At 44.8% G+C, this 26,393-nt stretch overlaps 1 protein-coding gene across 1 annotated transcript in view; it reads right to left on the reverse strand.

Annotated features, from left to right (window-relative positions):
• Positions 1 to 979: 979 nt before the first annotated feature.
• The window catches only part of roraa (RAR-related orphan receptor A, paralog a), a 59,910-nt gene continuing 34,496 nt past the window's right edge, over positions 980 to 26,393 (reverse strand). Inside the window, exons 2-10 of the mRNA XM_084061007.1 lie at positions 19,846 to 19,931; positions 17,712 to 17,853; positions 15,064 to 15,462; positions 13,439 to 13,560; positions 12,746 to 12,878; positions 11,215 to 11,322; positions 9,625 to 9,735; positions 8,959 to 9,071; positions 980 to 8,398 (exon numbers count right to left, since the gene is read on the reverse strand). Coding sequence (XP_083917133.1) covers positions 8,234 to 8,398; positions 8,959 to 9,071; positions 9,625 to 9,735; positions 11,215 to 11,322; positions 12,746 to 12,878; positions 13,439 to 13,560; positions 15,064 to 15,462; positions 17,712 to 17,853; positions 19,846 to 19,931 — 1,379 coding nt within the window. The 3' untranslated portion in view covers positions 980 to 8,233. The remainder of the gene's footprint in view (positions 8,399 to 8,958; positions 9,072 to 9,624; positions 9,736 to 11,214; positions 11,323 to 12,745; positions 12,879 to 13,438; positions 13,561 to 15,063; positions 15,463 to 17,711; positions 17,854 to 19,845; positions 19,932 to 26,393) is intronic.

A 26,393-nucleotide genomic window follows, 5' to 3' on the forward strand; every position in this document is an offset into this window, starting at 1 on the left:
TTCTGTTCACTTGCATGTTGTTCATTGAAAGGTTAGATCAGGGTTGTCAAACTGGCAGCCCGCGGGCATTTTGCGGCCCGCGGAAAGGTCCATGGCGGCTCGCGAAATACTTTTAAAAATAGTAAATAAAAAAAAAAGAAGTTTTTTTTCCTTCTTTTTTCAGGCTCCAGGTTGCGCTGTGGCAGAAAACGGTGGCGAGGCGCTGTCAGACATAGGATAGGCTCCTGTCCTCTGTATTACTTTCTGTTTAAAAAGACTGAGGTGCTCTTATTATAAAATGGGGGGGCGACATAGAGTCGCAGTTTGCATTGCCTATATGCGTCCAAGCTGCTGAGGACTCTCCCCCTCTGTTTTCATACCAGTAGTTGTTCTCAGCAACTAAAACAACCTGGAAGTGGAGCTTACAGAACAGGAAGCAGTTCCTGAATATATAGTGTATAAGTGTATTGCGCCCTCCAGTGGGAACATTCAAATACACCTGTTTTGAGTTTGTGGGGATCTCATTTTAATTAAGCCATTGTGCTTTTATGAGAGATCCAGTTTAGAGGACCTTGTATTGTGAATTGTACTTCCGAATTGTACTTCCATGTACTGTTTCCATGTCTTTCTAAATACAGTACTTCAATCAAATCAAACCTCTAAATCACACATTTCTAGTAGCCCTATGACTCATAGGGTTACACACAGACTAACATACACATAGCAATGATTACTGCCCATGCCACTTTGATTCTGGCACACTCATTGATTGATTCATTTGATTGACCCCCCAGACCTCCCGCTTGGGGGCATGGTCAGTATGACCCCCACCCCCTAGAAAAAGATTCTCCTGTTTTCTGATGGTCTGAGGTTGGCAGGTATGTTTTAAGTAGTTAAATATGTCTGCACTCTGCTGCAGGGCAGCCAACTGATCATTCCCACCAAGTTCCATGAAAAGACAACAGAGGAGACGGGAAATAAAAGACCATTACAAGCGGTAAATTTTATTATGGGATAACAGCACATAAAGCACATCTAAAATCGATGTGTCCAATGCACTTTTAATAAAGGTAATATTAAAGGTACAGTTTCTAAGTACAATATAACAACATTCATATTAGAATGAAAAGTATTTAAAAGACAACATTAAATTTCTTATTTTTCTTTACAGCTGTATTTACAAAATGAATCAAAATACTTATTTTCATATTTAAGAATCAGACGAGAAGGAGCAAAACTACGTTTGTGAATAGACTACCTGCTAAGAGTTCAAAAGAGCTGGATAAAAAGGTACATGATCATCTGTCCCCATTTTAACATCAGTAGCAAACGTGACTAAGAAATTTTGTGACAACCACACACTAGTTTCGGCTTTCCCATAGTTTGTACTGCTTTTGCATGGAGAAAATTCCACCCCTGTACTCCACCCACCCTTCATCATATTTTACCCCCAACCAACTGAGCTCACATTAAACACAGAACATTAAAGAAATTCAGATGTGTTGTATGCCTCTTTTACATACCACATACAAATACTTGATATACAATGCTTTAGTCAATTCTCTGTTCTTAGTGAAAAAATAAAGAAAAGAAAATATATAAAACAAACTGGAAATGAAGTCATGTGAACTGCCTACTAGTTTTTGTCTCTTCCAAAAACATTGTGCAAGTGAACTTTTTATGCAATATCATCTGCAAAAAATGCTGCATTTAGTCGACCATTCCAGATCGACATGAAGCAAACTCCTAGTTATGCTTCTCGGGACAAAGTATGGGCGTGGGGTAGCATGTACTGTCGGCCTACGCTTTCCGTAAGATCAACACCTCAACCATGAATGTATCAAAACCTCATGGACATGATCAACAACACGTAAAGAGAAAAAGAAAAATGTCTAAGCACACGAGAGTAAAGGCTAATGTATGCTTCACTGCACAACAGTGTCGCTCGTCAAAAATAACTGAAATTGGGTATTTTCGACGAGGGACACCGGCACGCGACAAAGCATAAATTAGGCTTGAGAGTTCATCCTCATGTACAAAATACATTGTCACTTCAGTACACATTTGGAAAACCACAAAAAGAGACAATCAGAAACCGTGTATGCATCTTGGAACACCAAGAGGCACTCAGTGTCGTACATTGTGTATTATTGCAAGCATATTCGGACTGACATTTGCTACAGTGTGGAGAGAAAAGGTCAACTTTATCCTCACATGGCAATTCTTTCATGTACATTTTTAATAACACTTAAATGTGGTGCAAAAAAGGTCTATGCCACATGGTCTGGAGAAAACCACTGTTCCAGGATGGTCTAAATGGGGAATGAATAAGCCATAAAGAGGCTCTGTTTGAGCATGTCTAGGCACCGCTTCCCTGCATCAGGTGAAGTGCTATGCAGACACAAGAGAGGTAAATACTTAAGTTTCTTAAAACCTGACCAACTACAGCCTCAGTGAGTGGTTTTTTACAATCAGAACAAAGGAAACAAACACAATACTGCTGTTTCAGTTTGAACATTATCATTTTTTTCCACAAACCAGAAAAGCAACCTTAAATAACTTGTTTATTAGCAGATACTAGCTTTGCTATAAGTGAGAAGGAAATAAGCATCTTATCCCAAGGCTAGCACACTGATACAGGTACTGGCTGGGTAATTTAACCACTATCATAATCATTATCATTATTATTTATTGAATCCTAATATCAATAATGCACCAATACGCAATGAAATGAATGGACTAATAGGGTGGCCTGGCCTAGGAATCAATACTTTGATCACAAAATTAACTTACCTAGCACCACACGTCAGGGAAACACAAAATAAATGTCGGCACACCCTGTCCCTATCAAACTATTCCTAAAGGAGGGAAGGAAACTATAAAGTTATCGTACAATATGGTGTAATTGATAAACAGATAAATATTTGCACTGGGGTAGGCCTTAGTAGCAGTATTTTCCTCTTACCTATACAGACAGAAGTTACCAAGCTACCTTTATACATGTGATCAATAATAACATTAAATATGGTGGATAAACAGCCGAGAATGAGGGAGAGAGAAAGAGTGACAAAATAAGATATACAGCATACAGGCCGTGTCGTGTTCATTGTTCTCCACCTGGGAACAGAACTGGTCAAATATACAGATGAAACATAAAAATAAAAAAACATCCAGGAAATCAACATAAAACAAAACCAAATATGATAAATAAGAAGTGTATTTACATGCAGATGTTCAAATCCTATAGGCAGAGAAATCAAAAAATAATACACCACATATATTATTGCTTGACATTCGATTATGGCTAAAAGTCGCTTTTCGTTTTTTAAACTATATTCTTAAATGTAATTTAATCATAAAACCTTATCAGCTGTGCTTCGGAAAAATGAGTTGTTAAAGATGCAATGAAATTGACTCATAAATCTGGGTAACACAACAAACACTCCAGTACATGTAAAATTTAAGCATGACATAACACAGATCTTCACAATTTATGGTCAAGAACACTCATCTTCACAATTTATTGTCTAGAGTGCACAATTCCTAATGGGTCAGGCTGTGGCCATGCTGGTAAAAAGGATGGCTATGGTGTGTTTTCCGGTTATAGTTCATCTATGTTGCTCCACAGTATTCTGAAGACCTATGAATTGTTGAAGGCATTATGTCATGCTCCTAAAAACCTACACCTATTAAGGATGGATCATCAAGGTCAGCATTACCAAAGCCTTTTTAAAAAACCAAAAGAAAAGAAAAATCCAAAAGGAAATCAAGACCTACAGACTCCTCGTTCACGAAAACCCTGTTCATCTGTAATTATTAAAGCCTTGTCTGGGGGTTTATTTTATTCACACACAGAGTACAAACACACACGCACACACACACTATTGCTTTTTTACACACGGACAACAGAGCAGAGACAGAAGGACCAACACTTTTTAGTTTTTTGTATATACATTGATTGAACAGCACACCAACCATCAATCCCTTACTACATAATGGGTTTATCTCATGTGAGACTACACAGGACATCTCTTCACAAGGACTGTCTAAAGGAGTAGTTTATATTGTAGATAGATACATGTATCCTTGTCTATGATGATCATTTTCTACTATTCTGCCAAGGTCACAACTATACGGCTAGAATTATATACGGTGATGAACACAGAGCGGTGGGGGCTTTATCACTCGCATGAAACTAAAATGATTTGACAGAGCGTCAGAATCAAGAGCGTGTTGTAATCAACAATGAAATAAAAAATGACAGCGGCTGCTCCTCAGAGACGTGCAATAGTAAGACAAGACTATTGCTTGTCTTATATTGTAGTACACACATTAGAAGCAAATCTCCACTTAAGGCTCATTTAAACTGGTTTCTGCTGTGGACATGGTCGTGTGTCAGCATAAGTTAGCCTTTCGATTTAAACTAAAAGACACCAGATTTGCCTTTGCATTAAACAGAGGAATCAAATTTGACGGATAGGACTACAGTTACCTAATTTACATTGCATGCCTGTTTTTTTATTTTCATTTTGTGTGACCGTAAAAATGAGTTTACTATAATGTAATGAAGCATCCAAAAGACTAACATAAAATGCCTTTGAAGAGGAAACCCGACTAATAGTTTAAAAACAGCCAGTCTCACTGAAACTCTTTCACTCTCTTAATCATGATACTACCAACCGTAAGTGCTGCACTGCATGTTCAGTGTGCCATGCCAAAAATATTCGGCCTCTTCCCATAATAATCAATTTAGAACTGTTAACAGATCAAAAATCATTTTTGAAAGAGCCATGCTTCCTCCACAACTGTCCAAGAGGAAAGGAAAGACAGCTGCATCTTCTGTCTATCCGTAACTACCCTGAGCATTCACATCTCTTCCTCTTCTCTGCTCTCACTGCGGCCTGAGGCCTCTCTACCGGGATTGTCTAGCAGTGTTCCAGACTGGGTTTCTTTTGCTGGGAGTCTGAGGTTTACTAGTCATAGAGGGCTTTGTGCATATCCAAATAGGATAATAACAGAGAGTATTACTCAGGTACAGCATATCTACTACGGCCCAACACACGACAGATTTAATATTGCATAAGAATATTTGGTTTTTTTTTCTAACAAAGAGGGGTTTTCTTTTAAAAGTTGACCCTGATAACACCATTTGAAACCAAATCAAAGACTCAAAAACGTTTTAGTTCTTTGTGTGTGAGACAGAAATGCTGTATGCTGGAACTATGTTTAGAACAGGTAATGGGATATGAGTTTTAAAGAAAAATCCGACTTGACTAAGGGTGTTGTGATTATATGGGGCTGGAGGCCCCTTAAGGAATATCAATAATGGAAACAAATAAACAAATTATTAATCTAAGCCTGTTCATGTGGATCATCCCTGAACAAAGATAAAAATAAAATAAAATAAAAAACTAATAAGGACCAAGAGTTCAACAACTGTCCACTATAAGACAAATAAAATCTTCCCTGAGGGGTGACAGCACAAGGCGTTAGTGCCTTGTGCAAATTGCACGGTAGAGGAATGATAGTTTGCAAACAGAGAAAACAAAGAAAACAAAGAAACAAATGAACCCAACTGGTGTTTATGTTAAAGTCGGTGACTAGATGACTATCATGCTTTGATGAATTTCTAAAGGGATATCACTGTTTGTTTGCCTTTTTTTCTTATTTTTTTCCCATTAAGATATTTCTAGAAGCCGCTACCAAGATTGCTGGAATGTCTTAGCAATCCATTCTACATTTAGACTGGAGAGCAGAAGCAACGACTACCGTTTGGCACATCCAGGGTTTTTTTGTTGTTGTTTTTTAAAACACTTTTACTACAACACTGACAAGAAAGACACACTTGACGAAACAAAAGCACAACAACAAAGAATTCTGAAAATAGCACTTGTCCTACACCATTTTCATGTGTCTCCCCTAAAACCATACAAACAAACAAACAAACAGCTAGCCTCTAATTATTGCGGGAATATAGTTTAGTGCTACCTGACATCTTTTTCTCTCCCTCTTTCTCTTTCATGGGTTTATTAACCAAAACATGTTACAAAAATAGAAGCTTTACTACCAGACAAGGCTTTGAATATTCACTTTCCCTTTCCTGTTTCTTTTGTGTCGTGCGCCGTTGGCATCGCTGGGCTGAGGCTGTGGCGAGGAGGCAGATCAAATCTCTCGCACATAAGATGGAGAACGGTATTCAAAAGAGGTTCATGAGCGTAACTCTGTGGATCATCTCTAGGTCAATCAGCCATTACCCGGCTTGCTGTATCTCAACCTTCCACTAGATGGAACAATTGGATTACGCAAAACAGCTGACCCGTCAGAAGCTATTCATTTGAGGTTGATTTGTAATCAGACCTAGGTCAGACGGCATTTATAAATACTTTTCATGGTTTATTTATTTCAGTTTTCTTCATTGCAAGATCGACGGGATTTGCCAACCCAGAGAGTGCAAAAGAAAAGGTTTAGACAATCACAGCAAAATATTTCAGAGTCAAGTATAGTACATGCCTCTGACTGACAACTACCTGAATTGTCCCGATGCTCTAAAACCCACCGATGTGGCCCACCTAGCAGGTTGCCGCACAGGTTGACCCAGGTGTATTGGATGTGTGCATGCATTAGAACAGAGCTACGTTTGGTGAGGCTGAGGCGCTAACAGGTAGGGAGTGTAACCTGCCTTCTCGTCCAGGCCTCAGAGCTGACCCCTGATCAGCCAGTGCCAGCCATCCCTAACAAAAAGCCCTCTCACACCACACTCTCAGACCAGTTATCATCTGCAGCTCCCAGGACTACCCTCTGTGATCACGCTTCAACTTGTATTTCTTGTGCACATGCAACACATCACTAGGTAAATATACAAGTCTTAAATTAACGAAAGGTGCAAATAAAAGTGCCTTATCAATTCAACAATTAAGAATGGTCTAACTACTGATATCATACATGTTATTTAAAATAGATTCTATAAACATTACTTTTTTTCTGTATAGTAAGTACTTATGACCGTATACCCTGTAGTACATTAGAAAACAGGTGGAATGAACCCTTTTCATTGTGTCAGTGCCCTGTGCTTCCTCAGGGCACCCATCCAGAGAAAGGAATTTTAATAGCAGATGGTCTTACATGATTTCACTATGCAACCACGGTGGATGGAGTCTTTGACAGCTAAAATCATTGCGTTTTTGACTAGAATTACCAGAATTCTATGCTTCTTTTGTTTTATTTTATTTTTTAAACGATTGTCCACAGAGAGGTGCCGATTGCATCACCAATGCCGATGGTACCTCCCTTCAAAGTCGCCATGAGTTTTCAGTTTCCAAGCACTGTGTCCAAAAGATACAAGTGAACACAAGAGATCAATGGGCTGAACTTGACCCAGATGTGCACATACACCAGTGATGTAAATGTTTCAGTTTGGGGGAGAGGGGTATATAAATGGGAGGCAGACATGCAGCAGTTGAATTCTGCAAACAGAGGCCTCAAAAATTATTGTCTTTGGGGTATGGATGGATTTGCTTTCTAATTTCTAAAACTTTTTTTTTTAACTCTAAAGGATGCCACTTAACCACTTAAGCATATATATTTTGTCATACATCAAATAGCAAATATAGCTGATATACAAGCTCATAATGTGTCGCATTGTAATGCGATGTGAGCTTGTAGATCTTGTGAGCTTGTAGATCTTGTGAGCTTGTAGATCTGCTGTTGTCGCTATTTGTCATTCTTTTTCTTTTTGTTTACAATTTGAGAGAATTTGCCCAAAATAGGGACGCAAGGGTTAATGTGGTTAATTGAGTATTCAGATGATTCAAGGCCAAATGCACACATAAACCCAACATATACAGTATATATAGATAAATAGCATGTATGTTAAAGCAATATGGATTCATATCCATGATGGTAATGTGCACGGGAAGGTCAAGTTCACCCGACCAGAAATTGTTTTTATGTCCTCTTGATCTCCCAGTTTTTTTTTTTTCCCCGAGACCCACATGCCTTCCAAACAAAGGGAACTAAATTCAGTAAAGTAAACCACCAAAAAAGCAAATCCCTAAACCCTCCCCTCAAGGTAAAACCAAAAAAAAAACAGAAAACAAAAGAAAAAAAAAAAAAACAGAACAGCGTGCCATCCGTCCATCCTGGTTTATGCAGGGCACCGTTAAAGTGTCTCAGATTCCTCCTCCGCACACACACACACACCCCAAACCCCACCCCCACTCTTACGGTGGTCACACTGGCACCTGGCAGGGGGCTGCTACCCGTCAACGGGCATGGACTGCTCAAAGTCCGATCCGAACAGCTCCTTGTATAAGGGGGGGAAGTGGGCACGCACAATGTCTGGGTATATTGCTTTGAAAGCTGTAAGCTTCTCTGTATGCCTGCTGCACAGCGCTCGCAGTGTCGACACTTTGCATATCAACTGTGGAGAGAAAGGAGACAGGCTGTTTAGATTCACAGTGAGGCGAGAACTATAGAGCAATGTGAAAAAAAAAAAAAAAACATTCCTCCCTACAGTGAATTCACACTCACACAGGGGGCAAACAGACTGGTAAATATTGAGACAAGCACTCGGCAAGCAGGGGAAAAAAACTTGACACTTCATCTTAGGAAGCGTGGATGCAATTGATAAATCTCGCCGTGCCTCCGCTCAAAATAGACGTAGCATCATGAAACTTTAAACGTCGAAGTTTGGTCCAATGCCCTTACAACAGCGAATGAGCCAACAAGGTTAAATGGTGTGTGTGTGTGTGTGTGTGTGTGCGTGCGCGTGTATACTTGTATTGATATACAGTACTTGTGAGGGCCAAATGTCCCCGCAAGCATAGAAGAATTTGAGAAATAGTCAATTTTCCTGGTCCTCACAAGAGGAATGGTTGTTTGAAAATGTTTTGTAAATTAGGCTTACAATTATGAACAGATTCTAGGATCAGACATTAAGAGGTTAAGTTTAGGGGTTGGGGTTGGAGGGGGGGGGGTTACCTTTGTAAGAATACCATCCTCTCTGTGGTTCTTCTGCAGGACATGCTGGAGGGCCAGCTGGATCTTCTGCTGGAGTTTCTCCACCTTCACCTTCTCCTGGAGCCAGGACCGGTCTGGAAGGTGATAACGTCTCATTAGGGGCCGTGTTCCTGCCATGCATTTCTATGGTAAAGATGCGCTTGGAGGGCTCCTTTTCCCAACGCCCAAGTATCACACTTCGGCGCTCTCAGCGTCCAGAATTTTGTGGTTAAACACTCAGAGTGCTTCAAGCTTAAAATAGTTAAAACTTTTGGAGAGGAGTGCTACTCAATTTAATCCTGTCTGAGATCCGGGTTATTTCCAACCTGACTTTGAATCGTTACCGTAGTCCATGTTTACCGTTGTTTCAGGTGCGGGCATCAGTACACGCTGTGCACGAGCACTCTGGATACGATATCCAAAGCACTCCTCCGCTCATATAACACTTTCTGTGGACACGGCTCCTTAGTCACTGTACAGCCACTGCACTTACATGAGCAGGTGTTACTTACTAATAATAATCTATGTTATTAGTAGGGGTGCACTGTGTATGTAACTGAAGACATCAGGAACTGAGGCAGGCAGGCGTGCATTTTGGTATTGGAGGCATACCTGCCTGCTTTTGTTTGCGCAGTGAGTGACACCTACCTGCAGACATCAACACGAAGGCAGAGAACAGGGCGATCTCATCCTCAGACAGGTGCATAGAACACAAGTTTTTCCCAAACTCGAAGATGGAGCTGATCAAGTCGTCACAGCCTGCCACAACAAAGGACACAAGAGAGAGAGAGAGTGTGAGAGAGAGGGGCTCAGGATGAGGAAGACCAAAGAACGGCGCTCACTCTTGATCTTTATTGGGAGAGAGGCGCGCAGGGAGAGGGGAGGGGAGGAAGGGAAGGCGAGCGACGTCGACGCTGCTGACAGCACGGGGGAAGCGTCTCTGCAGCAGAACAGCCGATGCTTTTACTGAGTTTTGTTTGCTGCCGAGACGAGTCGAGTCACTTTTGGCAGATGGGCGGTGTTACGCAAGCCAGAATGAGGTCACTCTTGAGTGTTTTTTGTTAAATCAGTGAGTTGGGGGTAGAGGGAGACAGGCGGGTGCCACCGAGGTGCTGCAAGCCCATCAGTCTGCCACCCCCGCTATGAGCCCCTTTGTACAGAGCACACAGGACATTGGCACTCTTGTTAGGCAGAACAGGCATTGTACCTTTAATCGCCCAGACGCGTGCATGCTTATGTACTGCGCATACACACACACACACACACACACACACACACACACACACACACACACACACACACACACACACACACACACACACACACACACACACACACACACACACACACACACACACACACACACACACATGAATGGACACAAATAGACACATGTACATGCACAGAAACAAATACGGAGAGCTAATTTAACTCAGATAGTGTAAAAATGGACCCATACGGGTCCATTTTTACACTCTCTGAGTTAAATTATTATTTTCTTTTTACAGCGCAGGCACAGGAAAAGGGCTCTCTAACAAAGAGACAGAATTATGCATTCATATTGCCACTACGGGGCACATTTATGTTTTGTATCCTCCAAAAGGCACTTGGTTACTTGGGAGAATTCTGTCTTAGTAATGTCATGGCATTCAAACGCAAATGCTATTTGCTTACGCCTGAGATATTTCTCCGCCAGACTTCCCAATGATGGTTGTGATAGAGCTCTCCCGAAGAGGCATTCAATCTGGCTTTATTTATTCCGCGGTAACGGGAGCCATATGCGGCGGGGGCCTTAGTAACCGCTCCATCCTGCCATAAATAACCATCGCGGGAAGACAGCAAAGCCAGGTGAGGCGGGGACGAGCGCTTCCAGGCCCTCAGCAATGTGCGGAGCAGAGAGAGAAAGACTGATTCCGCTGTCGGCTGTAACGCCAGGGGAAGGCGGTAAGACACCGTGACGAGGTGGTCGAACATGCACGGACACAGATGGACACAGACAAACACACACACACACACACACACACGTGCATGCACACACAGACAGAAACAGGCACAGACGGTGATACACCTGCACGCAAACACACATGCACACGCACACGCAGACACACACACACACACACACACACACACACACACACACACACACACACAGGGCTGCACACATGCAAGCACACACTCGCGTACACACATGCACGCACATACAGTACACCATTGGCACAGACTTTGGGAAACACTCACCTAATGACTTGAACACATCAGGCCCGGCATACTTCCCATCGAAATAGACCGTGTTGTTCTGCGAGTCAAAGGCACGGCACATTCTGACAAAGACAACTTCCAAAGATCCTGGAGGAAGAGACAGAAGTGCCATGTATAAATCTGGTGTTTTAGTGTTTGTTGTTGGCTCTTTTACACCTGACTGTCAGAAGTAAGTGTAAGTCACATGCCAGTCGGGGCTGGAAATTGAGAGGGAAAGAAATAGTCCTGACTGTGATTCCTGTTTCAATATTACTAGAGTAACACATCCATTAAGAAAAGAGAAGTGCACCACTGCTGAAAGAACCTATTAGCCAAGTAGATTATAATATAATAGGCAGGGGGCCTATTCTCCCATAATGACATGCTCGAGATGCTCGGCTACATTCAGTAACGACAGCACTTATTCAACCTTTATTTAGTCAGGTGCAAAGAAATTATATCTCCTGCTATTTGTACCACTCTGTGGGAGTGGATAAGAGGATAAAGGAGATGGAACAGAAACCATTACTCCCTCTGAGGGAGATGGCACTGTTTTAAAATGTCACGTCTGACAAGGGATCTCTCTCTCTATTTCATTATTCATATTGGCAGTGTTAATGTACTGTAAATAATACCCAGGGAAAGACCCATGGGATGTGTTTGTTTGTTGGTGTGTGTGTGTGTGTTCCGTGTGTACGTACTGTAGATATGTGTGTGTGCCTGTTTATATTCATCCACTCGTATAAGCATGTGTGCACAGAACCATGCAGTACCTACAGTATAATGTGTGCTACTATGTGAGTGTTGCAACGTGCAGCGATTACAGTGAGCAGACATCATCTGGGACTGGGAGGAGAGAGGGAGGGAAGGAGGGAGGGGGAGAGAGAGAGAGAGAGAGAGAGAGAGAGAGAGAGAGAGAGAGAGAGAGAGAGAGAGAGAGAGAGAGAGAGAGAGAGAGAGAGAGAGAGAGGGGGGGGAGATAGAGAGAGAGAGGGGGGGGGAGAGAGAGAGAGAGAGAGAGAGAGAGAGAGAGAGAGAGATAGAGAAAGAGAGAGACACAGAGAGACACAGAGAGACACAGAGAGAGGCGACAGACGTCACAACGGTTAGTATCTCAGCTCAGGAACATGAGCGTTATCTAATCCTGTGTCCCTCCCTGCTACGTTTTGTAATGAACGGAAGAAAAAGTGAGAGAGGGAGAGAGAGCAATGGAGATGTAGAGAGAGAGAGAGAGAGAGAGAGAGAGAGAGAGAGAGAGAGAGAGAGAGAGAGAGAGAGAAGAGAGAGAGAGAGAGAGAGAGAGAGAGAGAGAGAGAGAGAGGAAACGGGCAGGGTGGAGTCTCCCCCTCTTGTGTGTGAAGAAGGCAGCTTTGTGCAGTCAGGTCAGCTACGCCCTTGTGACAATGCCAGAGGGGGGCTGTGGGTGTGTGTGTGGGTGTGTGTGGTGGTGGTGGTGGTGGTGGTGGGGGCTGGGTGGGTGAGTTTTGGCGTGTGACGGCAGCGGGGGCCCCGTGTTGACAGGCTGTCATACCTGCTTTCAGCAGCACTATCTGATCGTTCTGACAGAGCTCCATGAAGCCGTCGATGCGCTTGGCGAACTCCACCACATACTGAATGGCCTCCGTTATTTTGATAGCACACAGCTGCCACATGACTTCCCGGGGCTAAGAAGGGACAGAAAGGACTGAGTTATCTACCGTAAGAAGGGAAATACAGAGAGAATAATACATCTGATCACTGTGACCGCGGTGCCAACCGTGGGCAGTGGAGGACACTGGTGTAAGACAGTGGTTCTCTAACTTTTTCATGTCAAGGACCCCCAAATTGACACTTATTAGCCCGTGGACCTCCATTTGAAAAGATAAGCCAGGGACCCCCATAAGAGAAGATTTTTATGGCTCTCTCTCAACCATTTTAGTTTCAAGGACCTCCAGTTTGATATGCATTAGGGCTACGGACCCCCATTTAATGACATTTATATCTCTGGGACCCCAATTTATATTGTAAAATCAATGTTAATTTAACTCTGAGAGTGTACAAATTGAACCAAATGGACCCGTTAGGGTCCATTTGGTTCCATTTGTACACTCTCAGAGTTACAGACCCATAAGAGTCCATTTGGTTCCTATCCATCATTTAGCTGGGGACCCCCTGGAACCCCCTCAAGTACCCCTGGGGGTCCCCGGACCAATGGTGTAAGAGGTTGGGGTCTGGGCTACCGCACCTTGTTCTGGTAGCTCTCCATCTCCTCCTGCAGGAAGGCCTGCCAGGTCATCTGCTGCAACTCCTCCCTCAGGTACTGACACGTCTCCATGTGGGACTTGGAGATGTTCTGGGCCAGGTGCTCTGGAATACGTGGAGGAAACACACACACACACACACACACACACACACACACACACACACACACACACACACACACACACACACACACACACACACACACACACACACACACACACACACACACACACACACACACACACACACACACACACACACACACACACACACAGATGCAGATGAAGCACGAGCCAGGAGGACAAGAAGATTTAGGCCGTTTTCACACCTGTTTTATTTGCTGTATTCCGATTCAGGGACTAATATGATACAATGTTGCACTTTCCCTCGGATTGGTTTAAGTTCACACAGCAGCATTTAACGTCAGACCAAACCTGTAAACAAACGACATGCACAAGCAAACTATTATCTAATTGGTCTGAATTTTCCAGACGTTTTTAAAGCTTTTCAATTCATTAGGAAAAAAGTGTTTGGTTCTGAATAGCCACATGGCACGGGAATTTCTATTTGTATTTGTTTATCACCGCGGTCATTATTTGGGCCATTTTTCAAGCAAAGGTTTGCGAGGAGAATGCCGAATTTGAACGGACATCTATCCAATATCTAGACAATGTGCTGCTTCACATTATGCGAAGTACACATGCTGCCTTCCGATGCTGAACAGAAGAAGGGACATACAACAACATGCAAACCTGGTTATCTGTTAAACCCAAGAAGTGCCAGGCAGGCAAGTAGCGTGAAAATCCATATGGGTTCCTGTTGTTGGGTTGGCTCACTTTCTCACCTATAGCGAACCACACCAGGGCGCAAAGAGAGTCAGTAGACCACCTTCTCAAAAGCATTTTGGTGCAATTGTTTTGTTCCGCAACCGAGGTTGATCGTTGTTTTCACACATGCCCAAACGAACTATACCAAGGGGATAAATGCACTAGAGTTCCATTCTGCCAGATTGAATGAGGTAGGTGTGAAAACGCCCTGATTCACTGGACTTTGCAACAAGGAAGAGATGCGGGAAGTGCATATTTTTTTTTCATTTGTTATTTTTTTTTATTTTTTTTTGCTGGGAAAAAGGCTTGTTGACATTTCCTTTTACTGCCTCCAGGAAGCTCACAGCTTAAGGTTCAGGCAAAGCCAATCTAGTTATGACACAAAATGCAATGAGCAGAAGAGGGAGGAGGCAGTGGGGGGGGGGGGGGGGGGCTTACTCACTGAAACAAAGGTCACATTTTCTCTGAGAAGAAATATTTGAGCATAAGAATTTTAAATGGTTTTGAAAACACATCTGTTAAAAAGGAGTTCCTGGGCACGGGGGAGCCTAAAAAAATGATTTCCCCAGACGCCTGCCCTGCTGGTTCCTGATTGGCCCTAATTAATGGAAACTAATTACAAAAAAAGAGGCTCTTTTAATGAGTGTCGGAGATGAGTCTCCAACCTCCTGCTATTTTAAGCAACCTTTGTGTAGTTTGCCCCACGGTTGAGTTACCCCCCCATAGCCTCCTCTCCTCTGTTTTGCACTCCTTCATCTAATCCCCCTCCCCTGCTCCTCACCTAGTTCAGCCATGGACACGGTGGGGGAGGTCTCTCCGTTGGTAAAGGAGCAGTAGGGGAAGAAGCCAGAGCCCGGGGCAAAGTCGCAGATGGGCTCCGGCTTGATGCCGTTGATGTCCAGGCCCGACTGGTCAGGGGACGGCTGGATGTCCAGGTAGAAGCTGCTGACCGCTGAGTCGGGCTTGCCGCCATCGGGGGTGTGGCCGTCCATGTAGCCGCTGAGGTCGTCGTGGAGCTCCGTGAGGCCGTTGGCGGAGAGGCCGTACGTGGGCGTGAGCGGCTCGGCCTCGCCCGGCTGCTGCTGGTGTTCACGCTGCTGCTGCTGCTGGAGCCGGTGCTTCTGCACCTCGGCGTACAGGCTGTCTCGCTGCTTCTTCGACATGCGGCCGAACTTCACCGCTAGGAGAAAGAAACACAGGTAGAGACACCTCCGTGAACGCTGCTCCGATATCAAACCGCCGGCTGTTTCTTTGTTTTGGTTTTGGATCAGAACAAAGAGACTAGTGCAAAAAAACAAAACAATAAATCAAGTTATGTTTTGTGTGTAACTTTAATTTAAGCGTTGTGGGAGTCTTGGTCCATGTGGATGTGTGACTATTAATCTACACTGGAGAAGCACCAATGTTTTCAGAAATTACCCAGAAATATTGATCCATTCTTGTTGCGACGCAAACCAATCTGGTATCTAGATTGTGAGCTTGTAGATATCGGAATTAGTTTTGGGGCATTTTTCTAAATCCTTTATGATTTGGTTTATTTAGTTGCATTGTCTAACATCGAGTCTAAAGTAACACAATTCCATGGCCCAGTACTTGTCTCCCATGACCCAAGTGTGGGTCCTGACGCACAGTTTGTGCACTGCTGACCCACACAAAGACGGCCTGTCGCACAAATTCAACACGGTGTGGTGGTAATACATCATGTTCCAAATGAATAAAGTCTACTAGGAGAGATGAATACATTAACCACTTTCAACTTGGCATGTCATTATAGGAAAACAAATTCAAGACACCACATTTTTTCAATAATAAAACTTCTCAATAATACCAAAAATATTTCGTATAATGAAATATACAGGACTTAAGGGGTTAAACGACTCAAAGCTTAGTGGCCACTCAGATGTGAGACGGGCTGAGCTGCTGCCCTTCGGCTTTACGGGACCCAGACTAAACAGTGGTGGTGGAACCCATTCCCTTGGCCAGAGTTCTGGGGCCCTGGCAGTGTGTCAGCTGGCCACTGTGCTCACGTGTGTGTGTGTGTGTGTGTGTGTGTGTGTGTGTGTGTGTGTGTGTGTGTGTGTGTGTGTGTGTGTGTGTGTGTGTGTGTGTGTGTGTGTGTGTGTGTAGAGTGAGTGGAGCGGAGCAGAGGAGAGTGCAGGCAGATGGGCTCTGGTGTGTTGAATGAAGGCAGGAGTCACCTTGGCCTGTCCTGATTGTGTGTGTGTGTGTGTGTGTGTGTGTGTGTGTGTGTGTGTGTGTGTGTGTGTGTGTGTGTGTGTGTGTGTGTGTGTGTGTGTGTGTGTGTGTGTGTGTGTGCTCGCACGTGCGCTCGCGCGTGAGACTGTCAGCATGTGCGAACGTGTGCCTGAGTGGCATGTGCTGTACACTACATGCACAAGTGCTAATGTGCTCCTGCGCTTTTACACATGCTTGAAAGTGCATGCATGCATGTGTGTTAATTGAGCACAGTAATAAGAGCATGCCGCTGCACGTGCATGGCTGCACTCGCTTGTGCATTCTTGTATGTGATGATTTGTCTGTGTGTTGGAGGAGGGAGTAAAAAAAAAAAAAGGTTGTGCACATGGGCACACTCCAGACTCCCATCAGATTCCTTCCCTGCTCTGAGAAGATGTGTTCAGCGTGCCCAGTCTGGGTCGGTCTAGTCGCACACCCAGCAGGAGGCTTCCAGCGCACGCACACACACACACACACACACACACACACACACACACACACACACACACACACACACACACACACACACACACACACACACACGTACGCATGCACACACACACACACACACACACCCACATACGCATGCACACACCCACCTGTGTGCTCCCATTACGGTGTCTCAGCTGCACCGCCACTAATGACACTTCTAACAACCTCCTAGTTCATCAAACCCACTTTCTGCCACAGCAGCCAATTAGGCCCATGGACAATGCACTCACCTGCTACTGCTGAAAAGTGTGCGTGGTAGAGTAAAGCCCTGCAACGGGTCCACGGCAAAACTTTTTTGGGATATTGGATATGTGTCTGTTGTTCCCTTGGAGATTAAGGGTTTTTACTGATACTGCTGAACGATTCCCTACAGTATTAACGTGTTCCACTGCATTTGAGGTGTATTTATATCCACCGAACGTGGAGATGGGTTGTGCTCATTATGTGTGTTTATTTGTGTTCATGTGTTCTGCTGTTTGTCCCCTCACCAAGATTCCCTCTGCTCAAAACAGAGCTAGGAAACTAATAATAATAATAATAATACTTAATGGGACCATCTACATGTAGCACAAAAATCACTAGCCACTGATGACATTTTGAGTTACAAGGTCTTACAAAGGAGGCTGGTAGGACATTGCAGTGGGGATGCCATCCATTCACTTCTATCAAATATCAATATGGCCTCTTCTACGTGGGGCTTACCATCTCGTGACATGCCCACTGCCAGGCACTTCTGCAGTCGGCAGTGCTGGCAGCGGTTGCGGCTGGTGCGGTCAATCAGGCAGTTCTTCTGCCGGGGACAGGAGTATGCTGCATTGCTCTGCTGACTCCTCCTGAAGAAGCCCTGCACGTGAGAAGAGAGGGGGAAAAAGTGTCATGGAAATATCTTGGGGTCACCGGGTGAAACCCTGTCTTTCTTTCTGTCTTTCTGTCTTTCTTTCTTTCTTTCTTTCTTGCCATCCGACAATTGAGTTAACCACTTAAACCTTGTTTTATACTTTTACATATGACAGTGTTGCGCGTAAATATCGTAAATAACTGATCCACAAGCTAGTTTTGAAAATGTGGTAATCATCATAGACAACTGACCGACATCACAGGCTCACCACATGAATTCCGAGATCCACATAGGAGACACTTGGCTGTTCCCACTTACTGTAGCTCCCAAGATCCATATTTCGATTTGTTTCTAAATTGTCACCTATAATGATACGCAAAATAGGGATGCCTGGTTGAAAAGTGGTTAATAATGAGCACAGTTTTACAGCCTGTGATGTCGTGATGCTAGACGTTTAAAGAGTGCTGTACTGTAATAGTGCAATTAATGTGGGGATGCTGTACTGTACTTCGGCAGCGCTGCGTGACACAAGGGTGGTGTGTTTGGGTAGAACCGATAACTGGGAACAGTGTTTTCTCTTTTTCTCCTTCAGAGGGGTTATTAGTGTTGATTAACGTGGCGCTGGCACGTGCGCCGCTAAAGGATGGCACATGCACACCGACTGGATTCCTCATCCTTTGACTTAATGAATTGATTCCCGCACATCATTAACATGCCCCACTCTACTGCTCCATACACATATGTCTTAATTAGCTGCTCATTGGCTGTTTAATTACAAGAAAACAGCTGACAGCTGCCAAGTTGCTTGATAATGGAAGCCATTATGGAAGCGGGCTATAACTGCCGGTGACAAGCAGCACTCTTTAATAACGCTATGATTTATGGTCCAAACTCTTGTACTCGCACATATCATTAAAGGCGTCTCTGCCTGGACTAATTAGCAATCATTAAAGATACATTTCAGCAGTTTATTCTTTAGTGTTTTGCTCCCATCAAGTCCAGAGCGAAGGAGAGTGAGGATGGGGAAACATAGCTGAGAGGAACCTCTCTCTCTCTCTCTCTCTCTCTCATACACACACACACGTGCGCACAGGCATGCACACACAAACACACACATACGCACACATACTGTACATGCAGGCATGTACACACACACACACACACACACACACACACACACACACACACACACACACACACACACACACACACACACACACACACACACACACACACACACACACACGTGCAGGAGGTACACAGCCAAGGTGTGTAGGCTGGCTGGCTGAGGAATGCTAATGATGTGGTTGGTGACAAGCACGGGGGACAGGAATACACTCTAAGCACAAAATTCCCCTCACCGTGAATGGCTGGTGCATTTCAGAAACAAGCACAAAAGGCATCTTCAATGGGGGGTGGCGACACAGTGTAAGCAAACAGCCAACAATCCCATATAATTCAAAGCGCTGCGCTTTTTGATGATTTCATTTCAAGAACAGCGAGGCTGCAGCAAAGGCAGAAAAAGAAGAAAAAAGAAATAATAAAAGAAATAAAAAGCTGTGGGAAGAGATGTCCCAGTGAGGCAGAGGCAGAACTTTGTCCTACAAATTGTGGTTTTCTGTGATATCCTCTGTAGTGCTTGACCACTTTAATGATCACGCTCCATGTGTGTGTGTGTGTGTGTGTGTGTGTGTGTGTGTGTGTGTGTGTGTGTGTGTGTGTGTGTGTGTGTGTGTGCACACGTGCTTGTTTACACTACACAGTTCCTCCAAATCTTGGAGGAAAGTTCAGCAAAATCTTCAAAGGCTTTTTCTTAGCAAGCAGCTCTCTTCCTTTACTTCCTCAGCTTTCTGTCTTACCCTTCATTTTCACTCCACCCCCCCTGTAGGCACAAACACACACACACACACACACACACACACACACACACACACACACACACACACACACACACACACACACACACACACACACACACACACCTCTGGGGTTGCTTACCTTACAGCCTTCGCATGTTATCACGCCATAATGGATGCCTGATGATTTGTCTCCACAGATCTTGCAGGGAATTATTTCGATTTGAGCTGGAAAGACGAAAAGGAAATTGGTGGTGGGAGGGATTGGGGGGGGGGGGGGGCGGTGGAGGGCAAGGGGAGAGAAGAGAAAAAAAAAATCAACATTTTGCTGTCACAAGTCACCGTACAACGCTCTCACCATGGATCCATGTTGGTACATGAAAGCGCGCTGTGCTTTGATAAAAAGGAAAAAAAAGAAAACAACATCTCATCTGCTGGCTTTGAATTCTCACTTCCAGAACGTTAGCTGAATATTTGCGGAGTTGAGTGGTTGGAGGATTTTAAGTTCTCGCAAGCAGCCGACCAAATGTAAACATGGAGTCAATTTGCATCCTAAGCACAACTACTGTAAGGGAGAACCCACAAACCCTATGCACCACACACACACACACACACACACACACACACACACACACACACACACACACACACACACACACACACACACACTCTCTGCTGGTATTACTGTGAACGGCCTCGTCGTGTGACAAAGGCTCATTCAGCCACATGACATGAGTGGACTTCTAGTCCCTGCTGGAAAACTTGACTTTGCGTCGTCTCTTAGACTTCAATAACCTTGAAAACCTCAGTCGTAAAAGAATGATAACATGTTCCCACTATGCTGGCGTGAGGCCGCCATGGCCCAGAGTGATGGTGGTGGTGGTTGTTTGTGAAGCCATGGCCCAGAGTGATGGTGGTGGTGGTTGTTTGTGAAGCCATGGCCCAGAGTGGTGGTGGTTGTGTGTGAAGCCCGACCGATGCCAGATTTGTGGGTCCAATGCTGATATCAGTGAGTCCTAGACCACTGATTACCGATGTTTCGAGCGATATTTTGTAAAAAAAAAAGTGTAAAAATCTACTTGAAAAACTTTTATGTGATTAAATCTTCTTTTCGAGAACCTTTAACTTAGAAGCAGAAATACATATAAATATGAACACTATTTGATAGATAGAAAATAAAAGATTGAAAAAAATCACAGATCTATAAGCTCTCAACATGTCATGTGGCAATGCACTGTGAGCTTGTAGATCTGCATGTTTTTTTTTTTATTATTGGAAAACTGCTTAAAATGTCCAAAATAGGAATGCCAGGTTGGAAGTGGTTAAAAATGGAGACACGTCGGCTGGATAATTGCAGATACCGAAGTCAAATAATGGCTGATAATTTCGGCCAGACCGATACATCGGTCGGGCTCTAGTTTGTGTGTGTGTGTCTGTGTGTGTTGGGGAATACTATAAAGACAATGTTCTTTGGAGGCCGCTGGCAGGCCTTGTGATTCACCAGCCATAGAGGACAAAGGCGCAGGGGGGACAGGCCTCATCCATCGTTGGCCTCCCGCTCCAGGAGCAGGACCACAGGGCAATACAACACAACGGAACACAACGGAACACACAGGCATCAGAGACACAGAACTCCCAGTCTGTCCCAGCGCCGTGAGCTTCATCACTGCAGCCGTTGATGCAACGCCCCCCCTCCGATCTCTCTCAGTCCTCCTCCCTCCCACCGGAGATCTCTATCTTACAGCCCTTCTGCACATCTCTGGCTCTCTCAGTGTCCATACAGTACCCCCTCGTCGCAACCCAGCCTGATCTAACGACCACCGCGGGACGTTTTCCCACCGTATACAGCAACACCCCCCCCCCCCCCCCATCGGCTGATGCGGGGTAGGGGGTGCAGTCTGAGAGTGGGGAACTGTCGCAATACAAGTCTATTCCCAATTAAGGACGAAAATATGAGAGTTTCTATCCCCTCCCCCTCTAAGATACTGAGATACAATAAAAAGCGATCATAAAAGACTGTAACATCCCTAACAGTGGTACTACATTCACGATGTCAAAGCGTTACATCAGCCCTACCACTGCCCTCTAGCCAGGCCTAACTGACTACTCCGGGGTTTGTCTCATCCGACTAGGAGCTCTACATAACCCTGGTACACCTTCAGAAACCAACCCCACTTAAATCAATTTGATCACATCAAAAGTGCCTTTCGATGTGCAAGTTCAATCCGAAGGGAGCCCTGGCCATTTTCATCAGCTACCGGGAAGTCTGTGTTGTGTCATGTGGATAATGTCTCCTTCTCTGAGGCGTGCCCAGGGGAGGCCCTCAACACACAGAGCCTCTAATCCACTAACCCCGGAGCCACACTTCATCCATTCAGGAATCTGTGCCCACTCCCCTTGCACTGCTGGAGTCAACTAGATCGCCCCATGTTTACACCGAATTAGCCTAAATTTCAGTCAAATGAACAAAGGGGGAAGGTAGAACATGCGTGATCAATGCACCCCTGAACAACACCTCCAGTGATTATAGATCCTCGCGCACAATGGAGGGCAGTGCACCTTGTCTGCCCAGATTAGAATACAATACAGACAGGAGGCGAGCCTGGACAGTCATACTGAGAGAGTTAATTTATAATTAATCGTTTCCTCATTGTGCTCAGTCGCTTGTTTGCATAGGTTCTGTCTCCCTATGAGCTCCACTATTGTGGACAATACACTCTATTGTTTGTTTTTTGTGCCTTCCCTGCATGCGCATTAACGGTGCAGTGTGTTTCAACTCCTTTAACATTTTCAGCCTCATTACTTACATAATTTGTTCTGACGTGCACTCACAGCAACTGAAGCGTGCCGTAATTATGACTAGCTGCGGCTTAGGTGGACTAAAAGCCTGCAGTGACGGGCTCTGGCCATTGGGTGGCAGTGCAAGGCCATGACTATGCATGCCTCCTCCACTGAGCCAAGCTTCCACCCACCCTCTCCAGCCCACGGGCTCTTGGCTCTGAGCTCTAGCCTACGATCGCTCCGGGCTTAGGCTGCTGCAAGCCTTCCCCACCCCCACAGCATAGCTGTGAGATGCCTTCATCTCCCCCGAAGAAGCAGGGCTGGCTGGGCACTCGCTCAGGCCTGACAGAGGCTGTGCCACATCAGGTGAAAGCAGTGTGAGAGGAGACGCGGGGGTGCCAGGCCGGGCATACACACAAACACAACACACACACACACACACACACACACACACACACACACACACACACACACACACACACACACACACACACACACACACACACACACACACACACACACACACACACACACACACACACACACACACACACGCACAAGCGTGTCTCACAAAGCCCTATCTGCAGTAGGAAGGCCCCTGGATGCACACAACCTCACCAGCTAACACCCTCTCACTCCAATGGTACACAGGCCCCTGGATGCTCAGTGCACTCAACAGTAAAAAGGGTTTGTCTCTAGCCCGGCTGAGGCAGGCTTTGTAGTCTGTTGTGTGAAAAAACACCCTGGTCTATAGTTATATTCCACAGTGGAATAAGCTGCTTTCAGACAGAGGTGGAGAGTTGGGGTCAGGGAGAACAAATAGTGAGTAATGACTGAATGAAGATCAAATACACCATGAAGTCACCTACACCATCAGTCTAAGTCAATATTTGCAGAACTGGTATGACTGTGCAAGCTGTCCTCTTGAGTGACTGGTCCCGGGGGGGCCATAAGCTGCACTTCAGACATTGAGAGTGATTTAAACTGAATTCACACAGGGGACTCTGTCCAACAAAAAGGCCTATGTACCTATAAGCACTGCCCGATCTGGGAGTCGATATCTATTGACATGAGCCGTGGTGTTAACTGCCTCTTGGTGTGAAACAGGCAGGCTGCTGGCTCGGCTGAGCTTGACCAGCGAGCTGCCGCTGATCCCATTCACTGCGCCTGCCTGCCTCTCTGCCTGCCTGCCAGCCAACCCTGCCTGCTCTGTTTATGACATCAAAGCCAGGCACAGTTAGACGGGCAGCCATGCTAAAGCCCATCTCAGCAGCCTGCCCGCTCCTCACAGCACTTCGAGATGGCCTCCGCGCACAGGCCACTTCAAAGAGACCTGCTGAGACACCAAGATAATGTGCGGGGCCACACTGCAGCACGATTACACCACATCGTGCACTGCCGCTAAGAGCTTGCCGACACCACGTGGCCAATATCCCAGAAGAATAGCGCCGAAACCTGGCGTGGGTTCCTTGGGCAATGAGCAAAGGCAATGAGAAGATCACAATGCCGACTAATGTCAGCACTGGTCTGTGGGCACGGCTTGGTCTGTGTCTGTTAGTGGCTGAGCGGTTCAAGGACACTGATTCACCACACTGGTGTCCCCTTTGAGGGGATGACGTGTCACTCAGAGCACATGTACAATAAGGGGGGGAGGGGGTGCAAGGTCTCTGCATGTACCACCACATGTCCTTCAATGTGTTCTTCACAGCCTTGAGATCAACCCTTCACTGGTAAAAAGAAAAAGGAAAAAAAGAAAACACCTCACCCCATGCAAACTATCAAAGAGGGAGGAAAATCGACAGTCAAAATGTGAACGCTCACAAAACATTTTGCCATGCGCATGCTAACAGCTTACCGGGGCCCTGTCATAGCTTATTGCATTATAAGCAACACTCCAGACAGCCACTGTCACAGAGAGAACACCCTCCCCACACACACACAGTTTGCCTTTACAAACGCACTACAGCTTCATTTGTAGCTGTGCAGAAACCACTCACATGGAGAAAAAGACTAGACAGTATCTAAATGGAAATATGTGAAATATTTAACCACTTAAACCATATATACTGTACGTAGTTGACTGGCCAGGGCTCTATACTTGGTCTGCTCCTTTTTTCCCTCTACACCAAATCTCTTTTTGACGCTAGTTTCATGTGGTTAAAAAAGGACGATACATTTAGTGGGAACAATATGGTACAGTATACAAATACACTCTTGATGCAATGACAATGGTATACATTTGAGAAGAGTTTGTTATTTATGGCTGCTGTGGTGCTTCTCATAATTTCCTGTCAAACATTAGCTTTTTTTTTTCGTTTTTGCATCATTTCTAATAATAATAATGTATAATTTTGCAATGAAATTGTTAATTGCGTCCATTGTCCATATGATATGATGGACACAATGTGTGTAAACAACAGCAAAACGAGACCACACACTCAAACGTGCAAGCTGGTCCGAGCATGGAAAATCACTGGTTCAAATCTCCTGGTTGTCCCCAATGAACCTTTGGTCTACTGACATAACGTGGAAGGATTAAGATTATCCCTTACATTACAGGCCCATGCCCAGGCATTGTCGTAATGCTGAGAGCTTAACCCATTACTGCGTTGGACCATTAGATCACTTTCTCATGGATTGATCAGACACCATATATATGTACACAATAAACAAGGTTTTGAAATGAGGCTTTAATACAGTATATGCACTAGCAGACTGGTTCATATAAGACATTCGAGCGATGTTCTGTAATCCTGCTGAACGCATGCATTTATGAAAAACAGAGAAATAAACCCCAAAACAAATGAAAAGCTTCAGTGGTGGAGAGACTTCCTGCTATTGTATGAGGATAACATACAACTTCATTGGAGAGAGATATGGGTGATTGTTTGTCTTTAATGTGTGTTTGCTCATACAGCACACACGCATAAGTCTACTCTGTGTGTGTGTGTGTGTGTGTGTGTGTGTGTGTGTGTGTGTGTGTGTGTGTGTGTGTGTGTGTGTGTGTGTGTGTGTGTGTGTGTGTGTGTGTGTGTGTGTGTGTGTGTGTGTGTGTAGGCTGATGGGTTAGGGGAATGGGTGGCGTGAATGTTGTGTTGACAGCTGTCAATGACCAAGTGATGCAGGCCAATGGGCTCATGTTGGAGATTATGCAAGCAATTGGACAGCGTGCAGATTCTGCAGAATTATGGGCAGATTAACAACGCTTCTCCCATCTAGCAAACATGGACAACTTTAAGTTCGGATTCTCCCCCAGACAAATGCTGAAAAAAACATCACACCCATGCTGTACAAGGCACAAAAAAACATTTTTTGTTCTCCAAACAGAATATTCACAAATGGTCGACATGCAAAGGCAAAGGCCAGTAAACTAGTTGGCAAGCAAAGTCCCTCCGTCATGATTTGCAGCAATTTATACTGCTACATTAATTTTCCCCTTTGGCAGTGGAGATCAGCTGTCGTTTGATAAACAGAGCCTTCTCTAAACAGACACCGATGGCAGCCAGACCGAGCTGTAGCGAAAGCGACAGCCTAACAAGAGCTGGAATCAGAATCCTGCCTCTTTTCATCTGCCAGGACCCTGTTGTCATGCAGAGTCGCACAACTGTATACTTTCTCATTCCCATTTATGTACCAGAAGAAAGGTTATCTGAATGTCAGAGGCAAAGGACAGTCACGCCATCGAACACAGGCCGAGCAGTATAAATCTGTTATTTGCTTAGGGATCGGAGTCTGCTGGCATATTACCAAAGACACTGTCCTTAATGACGTTTTGCTGGTGTGTCACACAAAGAAATCACAGAGCAGAGAAATGTACCTGCGGACCACTTCAAACTGCTTCACGTTCACCTCAAGAAACATTCCGAAATCAAGAATATATTTTTTGACCAGAGGGATTAGAGAAAGGAC

Source organism: Gymnoscopelus microlampas (genome assembly GCF_963454915.1).
Source record: "Gymnoscopelus microlampas genome assembly, chromosome: 6".
NCBI classification, from domain to species: Eukaryota; Metazoa; Chordata; class Actinopteri; order Myctophiformes; family Myctophidae; genus Gymnoscopelus; species Gymnoscopelus microlampas.